Genomic DNA, 22,971 nt, shown 5'->3' on the forward strand with positions numbered 1-22,971 from the left:
TACATCTGACTTGACTTGACTATTATAGGTTACTTCATTCTTGATGTCTAAACTAAATCTTTACATCATTTAAAATATATGTAAATTCAGTTGTTCACAGTCTTTTCTTTCTGATTTAGCACTGAACCTATAGGTAAAGCAGTATTACACAGCTGTCTCGAAGGCACACAGGACAGTAATTAATAACAGCATGGTGATGTCAGAGTGCACCGTTAGCAGCTACCGCTGTTCATTAAATCTGTCTCAGCCCTGGGGGAGGTTGTGGAGAGGCGACCACAATCTTTGGGCTCACTTTTTCAACACAGATGAAGTGTTTTTAAAAGTCAGATTTATCACTACACATCTTTTCATTTAGATTTTTTCCTCTCATTTTTGTTGATTTGATTTAAACTTGAGGAATCATTGAGAGCTTAGCCCTCATTTACAATGATGTGGAGTAGACACACACACACACAAAGATACTTATGGACCAAGAAAACATAAAATATGACAACTTTTTATTACAAAAACTGTTTATGAAAGTCACAGCTTTTTGTCTAAAGTTTTAAAAAATTACAACTTGATTTTTGGTCCATAATACATCTTGGAATGTGGTCCTCTGATCTGAAGGGTCATCTTCTGTGTGACGAACGCACTTCCTTCCTGGGTCCTTCTCTCTCCCCTCTTTCTCTCTCTCTTCGGTGATTCCTCTGTCGGTCTCTCTCTCTGTCCTTCTCTCTTTCCCTCTCCCTACTCTTCTCCCTACTCCGGTCTTTATCTCTGTCTCTATCCCTCCACCGGTCCTTCTCTCCATCCCTTTCTCTGTGAGAGACTTTTTTGTGACGCTGTGGAGAGAGTGAGTGATGGGGGGAGGCAACACTGCGACTGCGCCTGTGGAGAAGACAGGGACCGAAAGCAGGGCTGCTTGATTATGGCAAAAATCTTTTTTTTCACCATTCACCATTATGTTGTCCAATATTGAGATCACGATTATTAAACACGATTACTCAGTGATTTTGGAACTCATCCACTTTCAAAACTTGAAACTGAATGTAGCAAAATCATCATTTTGTTTTCATAATCATTAGAAGTCATAATCACAATTGATTATTTCGATAAATCGCACAGCCCTAATCAAAAGACAGAGTAAGAAATGCTTAAGGGAGTGCTTTGCAAGAAGAGGGAATAGACACTAGTGCTTATAATTAATATATACTCCTGCAGAGACAATTCCTTGCCATACCTGCGTCTCGGGGGAGAAATGCTTTTGGTTTCTCTTCTCTCTTCACTGCGACTAAGTCGCTCTTGCCTACAATTTAACAAAAAAAATATTTATGTATGTAATGTAATAACAATATGTAACTAAATTCAATTTAAATGTTGAATTTGTAGACAAATATATCAATCTACACTGCAAGGTATCCACAACTGGCTAGTGTGAAATTAATTTCTCAGATTTTAGGTCCAACCTCTATAATACTTTTCACAGGGAGACCAAGTCACACCAATGCACAGGCAAATATTGGGAGTACTTACTCATCTCCGTTGGCTAGTTTCCGACAGGCATTTTTCAGGGCCACTTGGTTGAGAGAAGTCTGGTGATTGGGCCGACCATCCGCAGGGGAAGCTGTGAGGAGGTAATGCAAAGAAGGCAAAAGCAAACACTCAACCAACATTGTAACAATCACTTCAAATTTACAACAAAGATTTTAATTCATTTTAAGATTTAATTGAAATTCACTGTCCATGAGCAGACATGCAAAGCGTGCAAAGCCTATATAAGTTGAGGTGCATGACAGTGTACACTACATCAGTGTTTCTCAAAGTGTGGTCCGGGGACCACTGGTGGTCCGCAAGCTATCCCAAGTGGTCCGCGAGCAGACATGATAAAATATAATATAGATGAGTTGTTTGCAATATTGAACCAACTTGTATGTAAATCCAAACAGTTCTGCAACACTGCCTATGTAGGCTTTGCTATGCCAGTTTAAATCATATGAATCCTCTGACATAATAAGCAAGGTGCAAAGACATTAAGCAAGGTGGTCCAGTGAGTTGGCCTACTGTGTAATATACTGTTGAAATACAGTAGGTCTCTTTTACTCTTTTTTTTTTTTTATTGGTTAAATGGTCCTTGGTCTGAAAAAGTTTGAGAAACACTGCACTACATTGTCTAACCACCACAAAAATCATTATGCTTGTATACAAAACCTGGAGTAGAACGCAAAGGTGTATTCTTGTTCAAGCAGTCCAGGGATATTCCAACTCATGGAACGTCTCTCGGCCGATCAGAAACAAATAAATAGTTCCATAGCCAACCCAATTGTTGTACAACATTAAATCAGGCAACCTCCGCACCCTCACCGGCTTTGGAGGCAGGGGAGAAGCTACTGAATGGCTCCAAGTTGGGGGTGGCAGCAGCAGACATCGCCATGCTGGGCTTCCCCTTGCTGCTGAGGGCATCCAGGGCCTGACGCGTCTCCTCTACCTGCTTCAGGAGGGTGGATAGAGGGACACTCGGGAGGGTGTACAGGTGCAGAATCCTTCCACAGATATCCCGTAAGTCCTCCTCCCTCGCCCCAAATAAAAGGAACCATGGGGGCTCATCTGGTAGAGGGATCTGACCAAGAGTTTAAACAGACACAAACAAAGTAAATACAAGCAAACAGAAAACAACATACTAACTATAAACTGGTACAACTAACCGTGAGCAAACAATCACATGGTAGCTTTAACCGACTATGACAATTACCAGCAGGAGGTTTGAAAGAAGGAAATCTGCTCAATGTGCAAGTAGGGGCACTTGTCACCAATTACTTGTGGAAGGCACAAACTTTCTCAGAAACGGAGTGTATTTTCATGCTTTTGCCTAGCAGGAAAAATGGTAAGAGCTGGGAGACCTGTAGGCATCTGGTGGACAGGTAGATGCAGGCACAGGCCACAGTCTCGGCTCTGAACCTCAGAAACACGTCTGTCCTCAAACTGTCATTCATGTAGTTCCTGCAAAGAGATGGGAGGCAAATGAGGAGAGCAGTCAGAGATTTATGTATTACCTTCTTGAAATGTAATGCTCATTTTGAGCACCGAACACAGCAGAACTGAGGAGGAGGAGGAGGCGCAAGCACTTACCACGCCATCTGAACTAGTTCTGAATTCTTTTCACATTCTAAAACTTGCAGGTACATCACAATGATCTAAAAACAAAAAGACTAACTGTTACTAAAGGCTTTCACGAGAACAGGAAGTGATTTGTTTAAATGAAAAAAGGAAAATAACAAAAAAGTAAATCAAACCACAAACCATAACAATATCCCTCATATCAAATTCTAATTGAGCTTTTTCAAAGTACTAGCAGCTTTTGCACTGAATACAGAGACATGCTTTGTTCAATGGACTCCCTTAAAACAACAATTTCATAAATCCTCTCATATAGCTTTTATCAAAATAAGTTGGAGTATTTAAACCAATATAGCCAGACAGGGCCACATCTGCATACGCGTATATTAGTGTGTGTGTGTGTATGGTGTGTGACCAGGACTTGCCTTGTGTGGGTGTTTGACATGCACACAGAAGCCCAGCTCCTTCAGCAGTCTTCTCTCCGCTTTGATCACCTGACTCTTCATGTTGATGTAACTGCCATCCAAGGGCATGGGGTAGTACCCTCTACTGGAGAGGGGATTTGGAAATCATTAACAATTACACATATACGTTAATGGACACTTTTTAAAGTATATTTGAATTTACTTTTTATATTTTTAATGTGATAGGATTGTTGAGAACGACAGGAAGCGAGTTGGAGAGAGAGACGGGGTGAGATCCGGAAAGGACCATGGGGCTGGAATCGGCGTACGGTGCAGGTGCCCCAGCCAGTTGAGTCACGGCTGGGGGCTGTGCAACTTGCAGCATAATGCACACAAAAAAAAATTCCCAGCAGTCTGTGTTCTCCACGGGCATGATATTGGTGCTGTTAGCACATTGGTCCATCACTTGAGGTAGAGCTGCCTGAAAAGTTGTGGGCTCAATTCCAGACTGCCACTGTTGTGCCCTTGAGCAAAGCAGGGCAACCAGGGAGACATGCTCTTGTAATACTTAACGTAGGTAAGTCGCTTTAAGCATCATCAAGCAGGATAAGCATCCGCCAAATGGATAAGTAAGTAAGTAACTAATTTAAATGTCCTGCTGAGTGTTCTCCATGGACACAAGGTATGCAACTGTACCAAGGGCGTGAATGTGGTTAGTGATACTTCATGCAAAATGGGCCAGTTAGTTCTGGACTAAAAGAGAACTTGAGTGAAGATCACTTTTGCGAAAAGCCAGCCCAATAAGCAGCCCAATAAGATCAGCTTAAGGCGATCCTTCATTCGTTCATGAATTCGAATTCATTCGTTCATTCATTCATTCATTCATTCATGTCACAAATCATAGGATGTGATGCGTCTGACATCACACAGCTCACAAACATGCCAGGCATTGGTGAGCACAAAGAGAGAAAGTGAGCGGAGCGAAAACATGAAATATAGTGATGAGTGCAGTACTACAGCTGTGTCTGTAAACCCACAGCTTGAATCGAACTCATTTGATATCATCGGGTGATTAAAAGTACTTGATAAATTAGTAGAGATGCACCAATATGGAATTTTAGGGCCGATAACGATAACCGATATTTATTGGTTTGTTGTGGCCGATACCGATACGATAACCGATAATATTACTCTTGAAAAAAATTTGTGAAAAGTCATTTGGGGAAAGCATTTAATAAGCATAATTTTATTGCAGTAATTTTACCTACCACCAAATGATGGACAGAACTCATAATAGTCCTCAATAGTACGGCAGTCAACAACATAACAGTAGCCTAGCCCTACAGTATGTGTGGCTCCTAGTGAACCTGACGTCAGTGAATTGCGAGTGAGTGGCTAGAGAGTTTGAATCGTTTTAGGACTAAACGCTCATAAACGGCTCAGCTTGGAATAAGCTACAGTATAGCGACCAAATCAGAGTTTGTGAGGGAAACTTTAGTTTTTAGGTTTAGTTTCAACTGCGGGTAACTGAATAAAGCTGCAACTCCTTAGACTGTATCTTATGTCCGTCTACTCTGTTGCGTACAACCTGCTGCAGCAGAAATGAAAGGCGTTAGCCCCGAAGGTTTTAATAACTTATTATGATGACCTGTCTGGAACTGAAGCACGAATGGTTAGCATATTTCTAGGTAATAATACAAAACCTAAGCTAAAGTAATGCAAATATAATACTAAAACACAACTTAGAACTAGGCCTACTTATGTACTCGTCCCACTAACGAGTTTGTTTATTTGTTTCCCCGACCAGCGCGGTAAAGTGCAAACACACCAGCACAAGATGGCTCTAGATAGGGCTGAGCTCCGCTCTGTTAAGGTTAAATGGCGGATCATTCATAAGAGGATTTTGAGATGCACAGATTCCCAAATGAACACATATCCACAGATTTTGTTAGAGTGGTGAAATACATTCACACCGCTGACATTATATTGAGGAAACAGTATGGCCAACCAAGCTCAAGTAGCAGTGTTGTAGTACTCGAGTCCGAGACTTGAACTCGAGTCCGAGTCATTAGCTAAATTTAGAGACTCGTGACTTGACTTGGACTTGAGCACTTAATGACTCGAACTTGGGCTCGGACTCGTGCATTCGCACTCGCGGTGACTCGTCGAGGACTCGACTTTTTTTGTAATATATCATCAGGCTATAATTGGAGTATGTCATTAGGCTATAATTTGCTACATGATACATTTAATATCTAAATTATTCGTAATACTAATTTTAGTTCAAGGGAATTTTAGGCTACTGCTTCGTGTCGTACATCGCAAGTCACATCATGTTCATATGCAAAGCAAACTAACGTTAACTTTAACACCAAAATGCCTGGAGATATGGCCGCCGCTATTTCAATGTAGTAGGTTATTGTATATTAGTTCTCATACATGACATAACATTACCGAAGATTACACTCAGCCTAGGCTAAACAATACACACTGCTGCTGGATAGCTGATCATCATGACTTGGTGAACAGTGTTTTCCCTGACTGACGCGAGAAGCGAGGTTCCATTCATTCATTTTCATTCGGGGCGTGCCCTGCCGTGCTTCTGTCTGTTAAATTGCAGCAGGCTATTATCGGATGAAAGAAAAATAAACTAAAAGTTTTCCCGATCAAGATATAGCATACTTCTTAATTTTGGTGTCATAAAATATAGAACCATAACATTACTGTAAATTGCCTAGTAGAGTGTCCATGTAGTGTCAATGTAGGCCTACGTGTCTGCGCAAGTGAAACTGACAAACTCTCGTGGGTAGGCCAGAAACAACTATATTTAAAACCACGAATGAACTGGATTACTGTTATTGTCAAAACGAGCGATTTGATAGCCTAATCCACTGCACGAAAAAAAAGGAAATAGCAACGTGTTCTATTTCTAACAGGTGAATATCGTAGCAAATAGTAGCCCATGGCGATGGCAGCTTAAAAAAAAACATTTAGTTCACTCATCTCGCTGAAATGAATGTAGAATGTGGCCTGTTGCGCAAAGAAATTAATTAGGCAGATGATCTACATCTCCGTTAACCGAAAGCTAGTTTTCATCTCTATTGTTGATGTAAAATATGTCTCTATAGTGTCAGTGAAGTAATAACATAATTATGCAGTTGCCGGTAGCCAGTGTTCACCAAGACGGGCCCTGCTCTGTTTCTGTCCCTCCCAAACTGCGCTAAAATTGTGTAGGCTATTTAACAGCCAGAATTTAAAAGAATGCGCGGGGGAGGCCCTTTTATGATCCACACTACCTCTTACAAAATAAGCCTACTCCAACGTCCATCTAGCTCTTGTGAAGTATGAACTTCTACAACACTGCCTATACAATTGTCAGCAGTCAGTAACAGCATAATGTGACTTAATGGCCTGTGTGATTGGGATGTGGATTGCTCATTTGTTATGAGTAGGCCTATAGGCTATGGTATGGCTATAGTATGGTATTCTCTCCGATATAATAAATACAACACATTGGGTTTGGCAAGAAATTTGGCAATACTACTTTCACAAGTGATGGCACCCCTGCTTGGAGACAGAAGATTGTCCGTTTTGCTTTTAAGGATTTCATCTGCAATGGAAAAAAATGGAACGACATGTAGCCTATGCTTACTTTAGCGCTGGACTTGGACTCGACTTGATCAATAGGGACTCGACTCGGACTCGACGTGGATCAATAGTGACTCGACTCGGATGAGTAGTGGACTCGACTCGGAATTTTTTTTTTTATGACTTGGACTTGACTCGGACTTGAACACTGGGGACTCGAACTCGAGGCATAGTGACTTGACTACAACACTGTCAAGTAGGCTAGCTCAGTGTAGCCAGACGGACCTTACGTAGGCCTAAATTAGGACTTTAAAAAATATCGGCGCAAATTATCGGCCAGAATTCTGTTATCGGACCGATAATAATATTTTCATTTTTTCACTTATCGGCTAATAATATATCGGCCGCCGATATATCGTGCATCCCTATAAATTAGGTAATATTTTAAGATGATCAAGCGTAGGCAGAGGCTCAAAGCTTGAGGCTCGAGGCTCACGTGTCCCATCAAATACGAATACAATCATTTGGATGCAAGATTTCAGGCACGTTTTCTTAGGCTATTCCATTAGGAACTCTTAGCTATTTTTAGCATTATTCATTTTAAGCCAAAAGGTGAAGCAAGATGACATCCTTGTGATGGATATGCACTTCATTTAGATATGACACAACATCCATCAACTACTTATCACATTATTTTGATGCAATGAACAAATTTGAAGGCCAATTTAGTGATCAACTCACTGCGTTTTGCAATCAATACTGAGGACAACAGTATTCAAATGTCATCTTTTCCATCCACGTCATCTTTACCTCCCATCTAACTCTGACATGTACAGACTAGTCACCATCAACTGAATGAATGAATGAATGAATGAATGAAAGAGACTTTATATAGATAATGTCAATGTTGCTCAGATTTAACAGGTCACTCTATCAGACCACTGTTGATCCTGGTAACCGCAGATAAAATCGAGTCGGAAAAAGGAATGATGTCATGCAATCAACTGTGCACATGAAAGAGTACCCAGGTGTGTGTGTGTGTGTGTGTGTGTGTGTGTGTGTGTGAGAGCATCCATGCTCTTGAAAGACAATGCATGCTTGCTTGCTCATTTGTGTGTACCTGCATAAGCATGCTTACTCACTTGCCTCCTCTACTCTCTTTCAGGAAGTGGAACACATTCAGCACATCACGGACCCTCCTTGGCTCTTCTTCAATCTTCGAGGCCAGGTGCACACACGCCATGGCAACAGTCTAAGAGCAGTGAGGTGAAGGTAGTATGTGAGGAAGCAAATGGTTACTGGAAACACAAATATAGGTTTATACATTTATATATCTGATTAGGACAGGTGAAATTAAATAATCCAGAATAATAATGTGGAATCATGACAAGAATGAAGCAAAGTTGCATATGTAGGCCAGGCATGGAAGCTATAGATTCACAGAGCATGATGATGAAATGAAAATTACACCACACCCTTTGCCTTTCCTCAAAGGACTAGGCTCACTTAGACCAAAGTTGCAAAGATGAATGTTTACAGATTACCTCTGCACAGTGCCGTACAAATGACTTGCAGTAGTAAAACCTCTGGAATAGTATCTGCCCAGTGGCCATGGCAACCTGCAGAGTTCAATATGAGATGAATCGCTTTGGTCTGTCAAAGATGGTCCATTTACGACGATAGACACAATTATAACTGCAAAAGCGCTCAAATTAGATCATATGCAATGGAAATCCGTCAAATGGCTCTCTAAACAGAATAGGTTACGAAAGGGCCAGCAAAAAAGGCACGTGCACACATCACAACTTGCCTGGGCTACAGAATAATGTAGCAATAGCAAGAAGTGTAACACCTTATAAAGCCGATTTAGCTATGCTATTTCATACAGTTGCACATCAGGGCATGGTTTAAATATTTGATAAAGACTTAAGAGCCATCATTGCCAACCTGTGGAAGTCGAAGTAGTATCCCTGCGGCCTGTATCCTTTCGCAGCCACTGATTCGTAACTGCTCCTCCGTCTCCCCCGACAGCCCGTGCTCAGCCGACGGGGTTTGACTTAATTGCTCCGCTGGTAAAAGACAATTCTCTAGTGTGAGCATTACTCCGGAATACAATTTGTCCTTAATTAGTAACCCCTCCCCGGGCAGCCTCATATCTCCCGCCGCCATTGTGTGCTCAAGGGAGGGCATCAGGAGCAAGGAGAGACCGAGGCTCAGGGGCAGGAACTCTAGCGAAGGCACAACAAGCTTAGCAAAACCTGTAACTTCCTGGTGGCCTCTGATTGGTCGGATTCAGATGTGGACTGGACAAACTTCACCACAAAAATAAAAACAGAATATGTAGGCTAGGCCTAGCCTAGCCCTAGACCGACCATTCACAGTTTTCTTGATCCACTTGATCTTCACCTAGGACTGCAGAAGTCATGCTTACAAATGTAGACTTTTTCCTTTGGTTTCACACGTTTCGTACACACTTTTTCACATAGCTCTCATAGAAAGACTTAAAACTTTATTGGATTATTTTAAAATCGAAGGTGAGTTAAACATGCAAAGACAGTGACCGTTTAATCAGTTTAAATGCACATAATTAACATTACATATAGGTTAGATTGGCCTACAAAACGGCCTAAGTGCATGCAGGGATGGATTACTGCACGGGCCTACCGGGCCCAGGCCCAGGGGCCCAAGGGGTCAGGGGGCCCTGAAGCCCAAGCCTTTGCATGGAATCATTGCCTCAATATCAACAAATCAGGATGTAGGCTATGAATCTGATTGAATTTAGTATTGGCAATCCCCAAAATGCACCAGAATACAGGAAATCACATCAAACAAATTAAAACAAATTCTGGGGGAGGACCCCCAAACCCCCCCTCCCACATATACGGCAATTAGTGGGGGGCCCTTAATACATCTGGGCCCAGGGGCCCAAAAGTTCATAATCCGCCCATGAGTGCATGCACGTGTTATTCAAACACACAGCTAGGTTAGGCCTACTTCTATTTTATGCAATCTAATTCTTTTGAGAAAAGAACGGGGCATGTTTAGCTATCATGACCGAATTCCTGCCAGTGTTTAATCAGATGATGCAATTTGTCCTCAGAATCAGTGTGTGTCAGCATCCCTTGACAGGGTTTAACAGGCCTTTCTATCTCATGAAAGGCCAGAGTTAACCAACTTGATAAATGGATTATGGATTATGGATTATTCTTCCTCTGTCTTCTGTGCAAATTCAGATTCAGACTCATGCATGATGAAAGTGAACAGTAGCCTAACATAGAACAGGAATGCAGGAATTGCTTGTAGTAGTGGAGTTCAGCTGACAATATAGCTTTTGTGTGGGAGATTTCAAAGGCAGTGTGTGGTGTGAGTAGAATGTGTGAACAGTGTGGCAGTCTGTTGAAGGAGTGAAGACATTGTGAGGGCGCTTAGAGGAGGAGGTGAGAGGTCGAACCAGGTGAGCTTCACTGTGACGTCTTCTTATTTTCACTTCTTACACATCGTGCAATGAGAAGACAGTCACTGACAGATGACAGTCTTTATATTGATTCCTTTAATCTGGTTTACATCACAACATATCAATGACTTTTAGAAGTGACAGATATTTACTTAAATATGATTTTACATAAAAAGTGTATTTTCATGTTATGCAATGAAACATGTTATGCAAAATTCATGGTCTAAAACAATGAAACAACTGCATGTTTTAATAGTCAAACCAATGTAAAAGCACCAAATGTCTTAATTCTTTACAATACATATTAAAATAATTTTTTACATCTCAAAGCAGACAAGATATAGGCTATACATCTTCATTTCAAATACATTAATTAGATTAAACATTAGACGTTCATACATTATACTATAATTGAAGCAATTACTTAGATAGTTTGATAACAAATGTATTGACAGTCAGGTGTAATTTGATCAAATGACCACTGAGTGTCACTGTTCACACACAAACACTAAGTACACTAGACTCTAGATGAGCTAGTGAGATGATCATACTAAATGTATGCCTATGGCATATTTTCAAGCCTTACAGCAGAAATGTTTGTAACATAAAAAATGCTGAATATTTGTTAGTTAAGGGCAGCTGTATGTGATGTTATGTCTTTGCATCTGCTCTGTCTGTGTTTGTATGATAGGGTAGGGTATGGTGTGTGTGTGTGTGTGTGTGTGTGTGTGTGTGTGTGTGTGTGTGTGTGTGTGTGTGTATCCCAGTGAAGATGACCGCAACAAAAGTTCAGTCGTCAGTAGCACAGTGCTAGGCAACGTCTTCTGTTGAAATTATGTAAAATGTCTATCTGTCTGATTTTTAAATGCATTTGCCTCTTCCTATCCTTTTCATCCATTTTTTGTCTCTGGGCTGGCTTTTGGTCCTCTGATCTACAGTTACTATCATTCATGGCATCCACTGCCCAATTTCATTCAAACTCTAACCATAAACAAGACATTAATTTGCCCATTTGCAGGCTATAATTGTACACTGAGAAGCAACAATGGAACTTGATGGGGTTTGCAGAGCAGAGATGATAAGGCCTTGTTTTCCAGCAGAGTGCCTACAGTATTTGCTCTTGGTTTCCAAGTGGATTCAAAGAATTGGACATCTACTGCCAAAAGTCTGCAGGCAAGGGTAAGAGGATCAGCCAGGGAAAATGAGATGGGGAATGGAAAGGGAAAATGTAGTTAGATAAACACATGGTGGAGAGTATCTCTGTATGGATCTACTGAAGACGACTGTATATTTAAATTCCAGAGAGGCTGTTACAGTGCTTATGCACTTCAGGGTTTAGAGCATATTTCACTGACAAAACAGAGGTCTATTGATAAGAGCCTAAATGCAGGAACTCGGGTGTTAAATTAGACAACAAATTAGAGAGGCATTATTTGGATCGCTTCAGATGATTACATTCAGATGAGCTATAGTTAAAAAACAGAATTTGAGCAAGGGAGTTCCTTTCTGAGGAGTGAACATTCAAGTTTTGCTCAGTGCTTTTTTCTTAGCCAATGCTAATGTTCTTTTTCACATGCTAAATATGAACATATCGATAACATATGTTATTTTACGTTATTCATAACGTGCATTAATATCTCGTTGTTATTTTACTATTAATATCTCATTGTTATTTTACAACATAGGTGCAGAAACATGCAAACCTGAATGTTTGTGTGTACAACACAGGCCTTGTCCCCGTGCTGTCTTGTACACAGGCGACACACACACCCGGCTGTTAGGCGCCAGGTTGGTGAGGAAGGTAGACACGGAGCTAGACGGCAGGTAGAGGGATGAGGATGAGGATGGCGAGCGGGAGGACGAAGGTCTGGCCCCGTCCCAGCTCACCCAGTAGCCCTGTGGTCCACCTGTGCGACCTCTCCACTCCACCTGCACAGAGTTCCGGCCCATGGGCCTCAGCTGCAGGTCCTCCAGAGGTGGCAGCACTGAGATAGGTGGATAGAGAGGAAATGGAGGAGGAGAGAGAGGAGTAAAGAGATAGAGAGGGGGGTAAGAGATAAAGAATGAAGATGAGATACAGAAGTGGGAATTGAGGAGAAGGGAGATGCAATAGGAGCAAGGGAGGTAAAGGGGGGGGGGGGGTGAGGAGAGAGACAAAGAGGGCAAAGAGAGACAGGAAGCGTGAAGATAGAGAGAGTAGGACAAAATGTGAGAGGAAAATGATAAAGAAAATGAGATGAAAGGGAGAAAAAACAGCAGGTATGAGAGTAGATGAGAGTAGAAAAGGAGTGCAAGTTGGAGGTGGAGAGATTAAGAGGGAAATGGTGAAATGCAGATGAAAGGGGGGGATTAGATAGAGGTTGACATGAAGCGAGAAGCATGGGGGAAGATGGAGGGGGAGATAGGGAGAGAGTGACAAGTGATGAGATAAGAATAGACACGATTTAGTCTGAGAGTACAGCTGACAGTGGCAGCTCTCAGAGTTCAACCAGGTTAAGTATCTGCATCAGATCTGGGCCACATCTGGGTCAGGGGCCAGAGACCAGAGGTTGCCCGCCCCCACCCCCAAGTTGCTCTCCCCCTCCTCTGAAGGTAAAAAACATCTTAAAAAGTAATATAGCCGTGTCAAGGTCATCAGGTCTGGAGCATCACCAGGTTACTAAAGAGGCTGAGTCTCTTCTCTAGAAGACAGACGTTTTTTGACTTTGTAAATTATTCATAACAGCTTCAGGAATGTCGGGGTGGCAGCCCTCCCTAAAAAAGGCGCTGACCTTTAGAGATAATCCTCTGGCTATATCCTTGTCGTTCATCACTCTTAACTGCACAGGCAATGATGAAATATAAATCTCTCGAGGTCAACTACACTAAGCATGTGGTGAAAGCATCCACTACAAGTAGGAAGTAGCCAAATGAATGTGTCATAAGATTTGGATAGGTCTACAGCACTGGAAATATTCATCCCTGACTCTGTTGTGCACACCAACAGAAGGCAGTGATGTATTTGCTTGTCAGGGTTAGGGGTATATCACATCTGTGTCAGCAGAGAAATATCAAAACAAACACTGGCATCATGCCTAAACCTGACAAGCTGGATAACATGTACATGTACAGGTGGGGGATTTCACGCAGTGGCCAATCAAGAACCAAGCCGTCATTTTTACCGTCAAAATAAAGTACTTGACAGAAAGTATGTGAACAGGCATAGTGAATGAAACTATTTCTGTGACTTAATGAGCCCTTCTTGGTTTATTTGTTTTCAAGTCAGCTACACAGTGTAGTTCTCAGAAAGGTAGTCATAGTGATAAATGACCCCAGTCTAGCATGGCACTGCCAATCTGAATCTGACTCGCTCACTTTTTGCTCTGAGATACTGTCCCAGAGCAGAAATAGACTGAGCACATTTCCTCTGGAGAGGTCAGCAAGCTTTGCAGAGTGTTTTTGATAATATAAAACAATGATTTGAGAAACCTGCTGCAACAATGTGATAGTGGTTATCATCATCCCTGCAGCAAGTGGATTCATTTTATCTGAAGTGATGTGAATACACTGGCTGAAACCTGAGTATAGACTTTAACTCTGAATGCCTCTCACATCTCAGAATGCCCCTCACAAGCTCTTTAAAGCACAATACAGCACAAGCTGATTCAATGATTTTTATTGTTCTGTGCCCACGAGTAAAGTGTCTTCCACTAACAAATCTTAATGGATTACCATACTTTCAATGACTTACTTTAAGTGACTGAAGAGACATTTGTGGTATGGTGATGCCAGGCTAGATCCAACATATAGACCAGTCTTTTAAGAGAATAATGCTTTCTCTTCAGTAATGACATTCATTTCTCAGGATTTTGGAGACTATGAAAACAAATGTCAAAGTCTGTTCTTGGGATTTGTGTACTATTCCCATCATGGTGTATTCTCTTTGGGCAGTAAGTGCGCTCTGTGTTTATCTTATGGGTTCTTCAGAGTGCAAGCCAAATAAGTCTGACTACATAATATTCTGTTTATTAAAAAAGGATGGATTGTCATGGATTGTGGCAGTGCAATAAATCGTTTCCCTGTCTTGTCCATTTGTAGATGCAAACACAAAGGATCCTGTCTTACCCTCCTGAGTGCAGGCTTTGACCGACATCGTCCTCTCCTGGCCGTTGAAGTGCAGCGCGGTGACTGTGACCAGGTACTGCGAATCTGGCTGCAGTTGGGTCAGCAAGGTGGAGTTTTCGTGACTCTGGAGGGTGACTGTTCGTACCACTCCAGAGGGTAGTACCGCATACTCCACCTGGTACCGCCGAACCCGACTGGGCTGCAGCGGGCCCCAGCTCACACGCACGTTGTCTGGGCCCGACTCAGAAATAGAGACCGTGGTTGGACTTAGAATTTCTGGAACATCTGAAAAAGTAGCAAGACATGTATTTGCTTTGAAATAAGTGAGAACACATCCAGTCAAGCCTTTTGGCAGACTTCTGATATTGAATTTGTCCTTCAGAAACATTAAAATAGAACAGTCTTCAGCCTTATTCATCCAGTCTATGGCTTTAAGCAAAACACATGGGTTCCTCTAACATGCTTTGTAGAACCATTTGAGCCATTTTCTATTATATTTTATAACCATAAACCATTAGAGAACATTAACCTTCAATCCAACCCTTTTTCTATATGGCAGGGAGATAAAGAAAGATATGAGCTAATGTACCCAGTGAAGTGAGCTACTTCTTGACTCCATAAATTTCCGGCTACTGCACTGTGGTGCAGAAAAAAAAATCCAATTGATGATTGCTGCATCATTTAATTCTTTAATTCTACAATCACTGACTTTTATTCCTTCATATTTCAGGAATTAGTTTCACTGACAGTTTCAGATCATCTCATCCATCTGCACAGCCCTCCTCTAGTTCTTTGTATCTATTTCTCCCTCTCCTTCTCTGTATCACTTTCTCTCTCACTTCCTCAGGTCATCTTTTTCTCCCTTTCTCATCGCCCCCCCCCCCCCCCCACCCCTCCATTCTGTCTCAGCAGGTGGTGTGCTGCAGCTAATGTCTAGTAGCTTCAGGCTGAACAGGTGGAAGGTGGAGGTGGGTGTGTGTGTGGGGAGGGGGGGGGTCTATATGCCCACCCTCTTCTTTCTTTCTTCATCAGTCTCTCTACATGTCTTCCTCTCTTCCTTCTGTCAATGATTCTATTTTGTAGTATTTAAATACCCAATATTGTTTTAATAATGTGTGTTAAGCCTTCTGTCTTTTCCATCTTCCAACTCTCCATATCTCTCTTGGTCTCCTTCTCTTTTGCTTCTCTTTTCTCTTATTCCCTATCTCTCTCTCTCTCCTTCTCAGTCATTCTCTCCTTTTCTTCTCCTTCATTATCTCCTTTTCTTACTCCAACCCTCCCTGCTCTGTCTCTCACCTGATAGTGTGGTGAAGCTCACACTGAGAGTTTTGAGCAGCTGCTGGTTGGACTCAGGTCTGAGCGATGCCGTGTAAGTGGTACCCGGCCTCAGATTGGTCAGCTGCCACGTACTGCGGTCTCCCGGCAGGGTCTGTCTGACGTACGACCACTGGTTGGAGCTGGTGCTGGTCCCTGGGCCCCTGACATGCCCTCCCGTCGGTACTCCGTCGGCCGAGGGCCCGTAGTTCAGCTCGTAGGTCCCAGTGTGTGCAGTCAAAACAGGCCTCCACTGCAGGATGGCACTCCTGGAAGTAACATCACGCACCTGGAGTCGATCTGCACGGATGATCTCTGACACAAGGAGGAGAACAAATGGTACAAATAAAGAAAAACTATCATTGGATGGATGGATGGATGGATGGATGGATGGATTCAGCTTTATTGTCATTGTGCAGAGTGTAAGTACAAAGTCAACGAAATACAGTTTGAGGGCTTTTGATGGGCAAACTGTCCGCCTCCTTGTTGTCTCTGTCAAGGTTGCCATGGCCGTGGACACCTTAACAGGCAATTGTCTGGGGGAGAGGGGGCTGATGATGGGCAAAAAAGTCCGCCTCCTTGTTGTCGTGGACACCTCAACAGGCACAGGCAAGGAGGCATCGGGTGGGGGTGGGGGGGCTTAGTTGGTTGGTTGTCACCAGGACGCAGAGCTAGAGTTCAGTAGGGTGACAGCCGTAGCCGCACATGTCCATAAAGACCTTGGTTTGATCATTTCCCAATCCCACCCCCCTTGACTCTTTCTCCCACACACTTCCCGTCTCTCTCAACTGTCCTATATCCACATAAAAAATATACTTCATCAAAAAGCATCATGACTGAAGAAACCTCCACTACACTACAACTGTATGGCAGGCAACTGATTCCACTCATCTCATCAACTGCAGTCAAAACACTTCTGAGCCTGTCTGGTATGAGGAGCTGCAGCCACACAGATTGCTCTCATCAACCATAAACCACAACTGTAAAACAGATTGATATTCTCTGCTGAAGCAAAGTTGCAAATGGGGTTTTAGCAATAGAAGGCATTATGAGGCAGTGTCCACTCGTAATTCTAAAAGGATTCATTTTTATTCACCACTCAAGCAAGAGTGAAAATTACATTTCAGCCTAGTGGGCACTAAAAGCCTCCATTCTGTTTTTGATGGTGTAGATGAGACTGTTAATAGACAGAAAGGTGCGGTACGATCGTTTTAATCCGTACAACCCTTCGGGTGGCAAAAAACTAGATTGATCTGATACATACAGCCTGTGAGTGTGAGTGTCTGTGTGTGAGTGAGTGTGAAAGAAAGGGGCTGAGAGAAAGTTGGAGAGAAAGAAATAGAGAGAGAGGGAGAGAAAGTGTGTTACAGAAAAGCAGGAGAGAAATGAAAGGAGACAACCCAGGGTTCATTAGGAGCATTTAACGAGTCAAAGAGTGGAGCAGTGGAGGAGGGCTGCATAAGCCGCTGTCAGGAAGCTCTCGTCCCTCGTCTCCTCGCCTCCCTCTCACTGTGCTCCTGAGAAGCCACCCACCCCGCACAGCTGAGATGTTTTGCCACGTGCAAATCTGAAAAGATTCATTATTTGTCGATTGTGAACGCTGTTACATTAAACTGAATAGGCACACGTGGGGATGGGGATTGTTCCAGGGTGTCTTTTTTGGACACTGCTCTTTTCTCTGACGAGCCTGTGAGTTTTCTCCATCTCCTCGTAATTCGCTTTGAGCTCCAAATCAGTCATCTCATGAAACTAAATTAGCCGCGCTTACTGTCCGCACGTTGTCATCTCTGGGCCCAGCTGCACCATCGCTCGGACAGCGCCTCAATATAGCTCACCCGACCATCTATTATCTTTCATCTAATTTTTTTCCCAAATGACTTTTTCTCTCTTTATACAATCTGTCTCAATCACTTACTCCTTTGGTTTTGACCTCTACATTTCTCTCTCTCAATATTTTTATCTCAATATCATTCGCCTTCCCATCTCTCTGTGTGTGTGTGTGTCTGTGTGTGTGTGTGTGTCTGTCTGTGTGTGTGTGTGTGTGTCTCTGTGTGTCTGTGTGTGTCTGTGTGTGTCTCTCTCTCTCTCTCTCTCTCTCTCTCTCCATTTTCTCTTACCAATGATGGCATCTCTGAGGTCCTCTGTGATGATGCTAATGTCATCTACGTCCACAAAGTGCAAGTGGTCTTCCACAGGTGGAGACACTGTGCGACGGAGCACCTGGTAGTTGCTTGAACCCGTGGAGACCGCCAGAACTGCCACGCCTGCTCGCCGGAGCTCTCCCATTGGCTCTTCCACCGGCCCTGGCTCCACCCCGTCCGTCAGCCACAGGAGCACCTTGGGGGGGCCGTCCCTTCTCTTGTCCCCGGGACGGACTCCCAGCAGCCTCTGGGCCAGACGCAGGGCCTCGACCGTGTTGGTGTCGCCCTGGAGCTGCTGGGTGTTGCGTATCGCCCACTGCAGCCCGCTCTGGGCCGTGTGGCCGTCCAGGACGAACTCAATCCGAGGCTCGGTGCCCACCTGCAGGAGCCCCACCCGGACGTGGCCGCGGCCCAGCTGGAAGGGTCGGAGCAGGTCGGACAGGAAGTGGACCATGTGGGTGAATTCATAGGCGGCCACGCTGCTCGAGGCATCCAGGACGATGACAATGTCCCCCTCGCAGCAGTTAAACACTTGAAACGGAGTAGGGGGAGAGGGGACCACACACCAGGACAGGAGGAGATATACAGGAAAGAGAGAGAGAGAGAGAGAGAAAGGCAAACACAGTCACAATGTTGTCATTATAGCAAACAGTGGAAATCCCCCCACCCCCTGACACAGTGCTTGTTTGCTCACAAAAGTGTAATATGTACTTTTTTTTAAAGATCCTATTCATTTTCTTTTGCCTCGATAAATGAAACAAATAACCGACATTCATAGAAGAGAATCTCTTTGCTATACCTTTTGGAAAATACATGGTTATGGTGTGTTATGCATGGCAGCTTAAATTTGCATGGAGACAACAGCAGCCAACCTTGTACTTGTGGCCTATACACCAGCTCAGATACTGTTTACCTCCACAGGCTGGGGGTCTTAGAGAACAATCAGGCTTGTTATAATGAACTCCATTTCACACCCACCGAGAGCTTTGTTTGCTAATGGTATTATTCACCACAGGTGTTTGTTTTTACTCAAGCAACATAAACGTCACATATTTGTTTTCTCTCTCTCTTTTTTTAAATCCACTTAATGTGGCCAGATAGCAAAGCGAACCCTATTCCTGAGGAAGAGAAAGAGATGAGGAAAATAAGAGATGAAGAGAAAATGAGAAGAGAACACACCTCTAGCTTCACTCACACACTCAAACACTCTCACACACAATCACACTCTCACACACACTCACACACTCAAACACTCTCACACACACTCACACTCTCACACACACTCTCACACACACTCACTCACACAATCACACTGTCACACACACTCACTCTCACACACACTCACACACTCACTCACTCACACAATCACACTGTCACACACACTCACTCTCACACACACTCACACACTCACTCACTCACACAATCACACACACTCACATTCACACACTCACATTCACACACTCACACCCCTGGCTCTGTGTTGTGAGAAAAACACATAGACTCCTGAGGGGCATTGTGTGAGACTGAGTGCATTTAATGAAGCAGCAACATGATAGCACCCGGGAGTAGAGATGTGGGGACGCTTTTACTGGCCCAACCCGGAGCCCTGTGTGAAATAGTGCAAAGGTAGACCGCAGAACAATGGTGCTAGCCCACACCTGCCGAGGTATGCTCACATGCACCACACACACACACACACACACACATTCCCCCACTAAATCAATACTCAATAATTAGAATCTTATGATGAATGCTCTTAGCATGCTTGTGAACATAATGGCATTGCCTCTCCATTCTTTTGTCTCTCTTTGAGCCCGTGTATTGCTTTTATTCTTTCATCTTGGGGTGAAGACTACTTGAAAAGAAGAGCCGGTGGCCATTAAAGTTTTATGAAGTGCTCAAGAACAAATGAGAGGCAGGAAAGACCAGAAGAGGCAGGAAAGACCAGAAGACACAGAAAGTGGGTGAGAGAAAGAGGCAATGTTATGTAACGCTTCCCTCTCACTCCAGTGTCAAACAGCCTAGTGATATTAACAGCTAAAAGTAGTGGATGAAAATAGCAATATGAAGAAATACAATTGAGGAGAGCCATTGGAATTCAATGACGGATAAAAACAGAGGGAGGGAGAGAGAGAGAGAGAGAGAAAGGGAGAGGGATACCGGAATGACAGAAGGAGGGTGAAGGACTGGATTAGTGTTGGCAACTTATACATGGAGGATCAAAAGAATGTGCCTTCCCTGCATTCCAATGGGAAAAAAGTCCCCTGTGACACGGATACTGTATTTGGATGTGTTTTTGAGAGCTTTCATTTGGACAACCACAGCCTCTCGGCACTTAGTTCAAACAGAGTGCTGCCCTGTACCTGCAAGCCACATGTTTGCCTTTTGATTAAGACTTCAGAGCCATGTATATTTATGTGCATCTGGTGTAACCTTTCTTATCTGCCTTCCAAATTAACATTTAATAGTAACAAAAATGGCTTTGATTTACAGCCAATAGTTTTTGGCAAGCGAGCCATTGAGGATTCTGTGATTGAAATAATAGTGAAGAAAAACTGTCTTTTTGCTGGACCTGGACACACACACACACATACACACACGCACACACAGAGAATGACAGATTAACTGTGATGCTGTGTTGTATCAGTTCACACATACATAGACCACCACAAACACACTTGAGATTAGGCTATCCCTCTAATTCAGTTCACAGCTGTGCCCTTTCTTTATGTATGCATTAGTCTCAAATCTGATGACACCAAGTCAGTGGATCACAAATGTTCTTTAACCTTGCCAAGGGTAGATATTGTATAAGTATAACAAATAGTTTCAGTGTGTGCATATTTGTGTGTGTGTGTGTGTGTGTGTACGCAGGCTGTACAGGTTTGGACACTTTGGACAAAACAGTTTTAGTGCCTTAGCCTACTTGACGGTTTACCTTCTGGAAGTCCTGCACCTCTGCATACTTCATTATTGAACTCTAGTTAGTTAATGATCTTCAAATTAAGTGATTTTGCTTTTGAACAGTTCCCTTAATAACCATGTGGGCAATGAGTAACTAAACTGACCATCTCTTCATTTAGCCTACACTCACCTGTGACAGGTACGGTGTCTTGCGTTTCTGAGGGCCGAAGGAAAACTCCAGCGATCAGGAGGGCTATCGTTGTCCAGCGCATCTTGACGTGCTCACTAACAATGTACTAACAAGGCGAAGAGACCAGTTCTACTGCCGAATTTCTTTAGGACGTCGTCCGATTAATTCTTTGACAAAGATGCTGCGCAGTTCGTCCCTCATTTCAAGGATTTCGCCCAACACGGACATATCAGTCTCGAAACTAACCTATATTACATTACATCGATTTCAAGCCTCTTTTGCGATCAAAATTGACACATGTTATGACAACAAATCCCAAGAATTTGCGTCGAAACTCTTGCCGCGGTTCGGCCACCTGCATATCCTGACCGATTGGAATGCAAACTCTTCCTCCAACAGGTTAACAAAAGTTGCGCGCAACTTTCCAGTCTGGCATACCTTCATTGAAAGTCTGGGCCAACCCTCTATGTCAATTACTGAATTATAAACCCTCCTTCCGTGAGAGCAAAATGATACAAGCGTCTCCTCTCCCCCTGAGCACTCCGGACGGCTACCGACGACTACGACGTTTTGCTCCTCTCCTTGATTGTCTTCTTGGCCTCGTGCCTACTCCCTTCCTCAGTCAACGAGTTAATGCGTCACCATTATTGGAACTGGCCCTTTTGTTAGCAGTTAACAACCATACAAGGGAGTTTTCACATGGAGAGGTCAGGTGATTAAATAAACTAATATGAAACGTATCTGTCTCTCTTTTCTCCACCTCTGAAACTGTAAATTCATCCAAACAAAGAAGACTTTGTTGCATGTTAGAACGTGATGGGCAATTATCCATGTTTCTACAATGTATGTGTGTGTGTATTGTAACAAGTGTCAAGTGGAAAGCTATTCACCAGTTCTTCCCCCTCATTCTTTGATAAATACTAGAAGATAGATACACTATCTAGAAGAAGAGATACACTGTGATACACTGTGAAATGTGAAGCAGAGACAGGTGTGTGTGTGTGTCTGTCTGTCTCTGCTCTGTCTCTGTGTGTTTCTGAATGTGTGTGTTTCTGAATGTGTGTGTGTGTGTGTGTGTGTGTGAGAGAGAGAGAGAGAGAGAGAGATCAAATAGTTCTATCAAATTCATGTCCTTGGGTGGCAGTGAAAATGTAGAAGAGTTGGCATCACATCCATCTTTCAGCTGTAACCGTGTCTTTGTATCCTGACAGGTCCAGGATTTTCAGTGACACTTTACCTGCATGTGCCTGCATAGGCCTATGATAAAGCGAAGTGAGGAAAATGTAACCTTGGATAACAGCTCACCCAGGTTGATCCATATATCCCTGTAAAACTGCAAGATAGGGATATTTTTTCCTCAGTAATGCAAGATAAAACAAAAAGTTTCATTAGCATACAATGGGGTTTATGGATGCTTGTGTGTGTGTGTGTGTGTGTGTGTGTGTGTGTGTGTGTGTGTGTGTGTGTGTTTGTAATCTGTACACCAAGCCATTGTTTAGCGTTTTCTCATCCCCTGAGTCTGTGTGTGTGTGTGTGTGCGCGTGCCCGTAAGAGAGTGCTAAAAATACGCAACAGGAATGATGATTTATCAGAGAAGCAGAGGTTAAGGTCTCCATCCATAAAGACTATAGATGGGAGTTCACTGGCCTGATAAATAACCAGACGTTAAAACAGTTTCTGAATCACTGTTCCTTACTGTACACAATATGGCACAAAAATAACATGTAGTTTGCTTGTCCCTAAGGAGAGTTCATAAGAAAATTCACATTCTTTAAG

At 43.1% G+C, this 22,971-nt stretch overlaps 2 protein-coding genes across 4 annotated transcripts; both read right to left on the reverse strand.

Moving 5' to 3' along the window:
- Nucleotides 1-480: 480 nt before the first annotated feature.
- LOC121707408 (cyclin-L1-like) lies at nucleotides 481-9,391 on the reverse strand. 3 transcript variants are annotated; one of them, XM_042089943.1, is made up of 10 exons: nucleotides 9,036-9,391; nucleotides 8,633-8,707; nucleotides 8,231-8,340; nucleotides 3,522-3,642; nucleotides 3,109-3,173; nucleotides 2,880-2,979; nucleotides 2,344-2,599; nucleotides 1,516-1,606; nucleotides 1,223-1,288; nucleotides 481-870 (listed from the first exon to the last, which is right to left on the reverse strand). In XM_042089943.1, exons 1-10 carry the CDS (start codon nucleotides 9,276-9,278, stop codon nucleotides 612-614), a joined length of 1,386 nt encoding a protein of 461 aa, XP_041945877.1. In that variant the 5' UTR covers nucleotides 9,279-9,391; the 3' UTR covers nucleotides 481-611. The 3 variants fall into 3 exon arrangements, with proteins under 3 accessions (XP_041945877.1, XP_041945876.1, XP_041945878.1); XM_042089942.1 differs by having other exon boundaries at nucleotides 3,522-3,645; nucleotides 9,036-9,389; XM_042089944.1 differs by lacking the exon at nucleotides 1,223-1,288 and having other exon boundaries at nucleotides 3,522-3,645; nucleotides 9,036-9,390.
- A 1,224-nt stretch (nucleotides 9,392-10,615) lies between these two features.
- On the reverse strand, nucleotides 10,616-21,827 carry LOC121707655 (von Willebrand factor A domain-containing protein 1-like). Its single transcript, XM_042090356.1, has 6 exons — nucleotides 21,196-21,827; nucleotides 18,078-18,632; nucleotides 15,943-16,275; nucleotides 14,647-14,931; nucleotides 12,246-12,527; nucleotides 10,616-11,709 (listed from the first exon to the last, which is right to left on the reverse strand). The coding sequence occupies exons 1-6, from the start codon at nucleotides 21,275-21,277 to the stop codon at nucleotides 11,696-11,698; spliced, it is 1,551 nt and encodes a 516-aa protein (XP_041946290.1). The 5' UTR covers nucleotides 21,278-21,827; the 3' UTR covers nucleotides 10,616-11,695.
- Nucleotides 21,828-22,971: the final 1,144 nt, after the last annotated feature.

This window comes from Alosa sapidissima, chromosome 4, assembly GCF_018492685.1.
Source record: "Alosa sapidissima isolate fAloSap1 chromosome 4, fAloSap1.pri, whole genome shotgun sequence".
Classification (NCBI taxonomy): Eukaryota; Metazoa; Chordata; class Actinopteri; order Clupeiformes; family Clupeidae; genus Alosa; species Alosa sapidissima.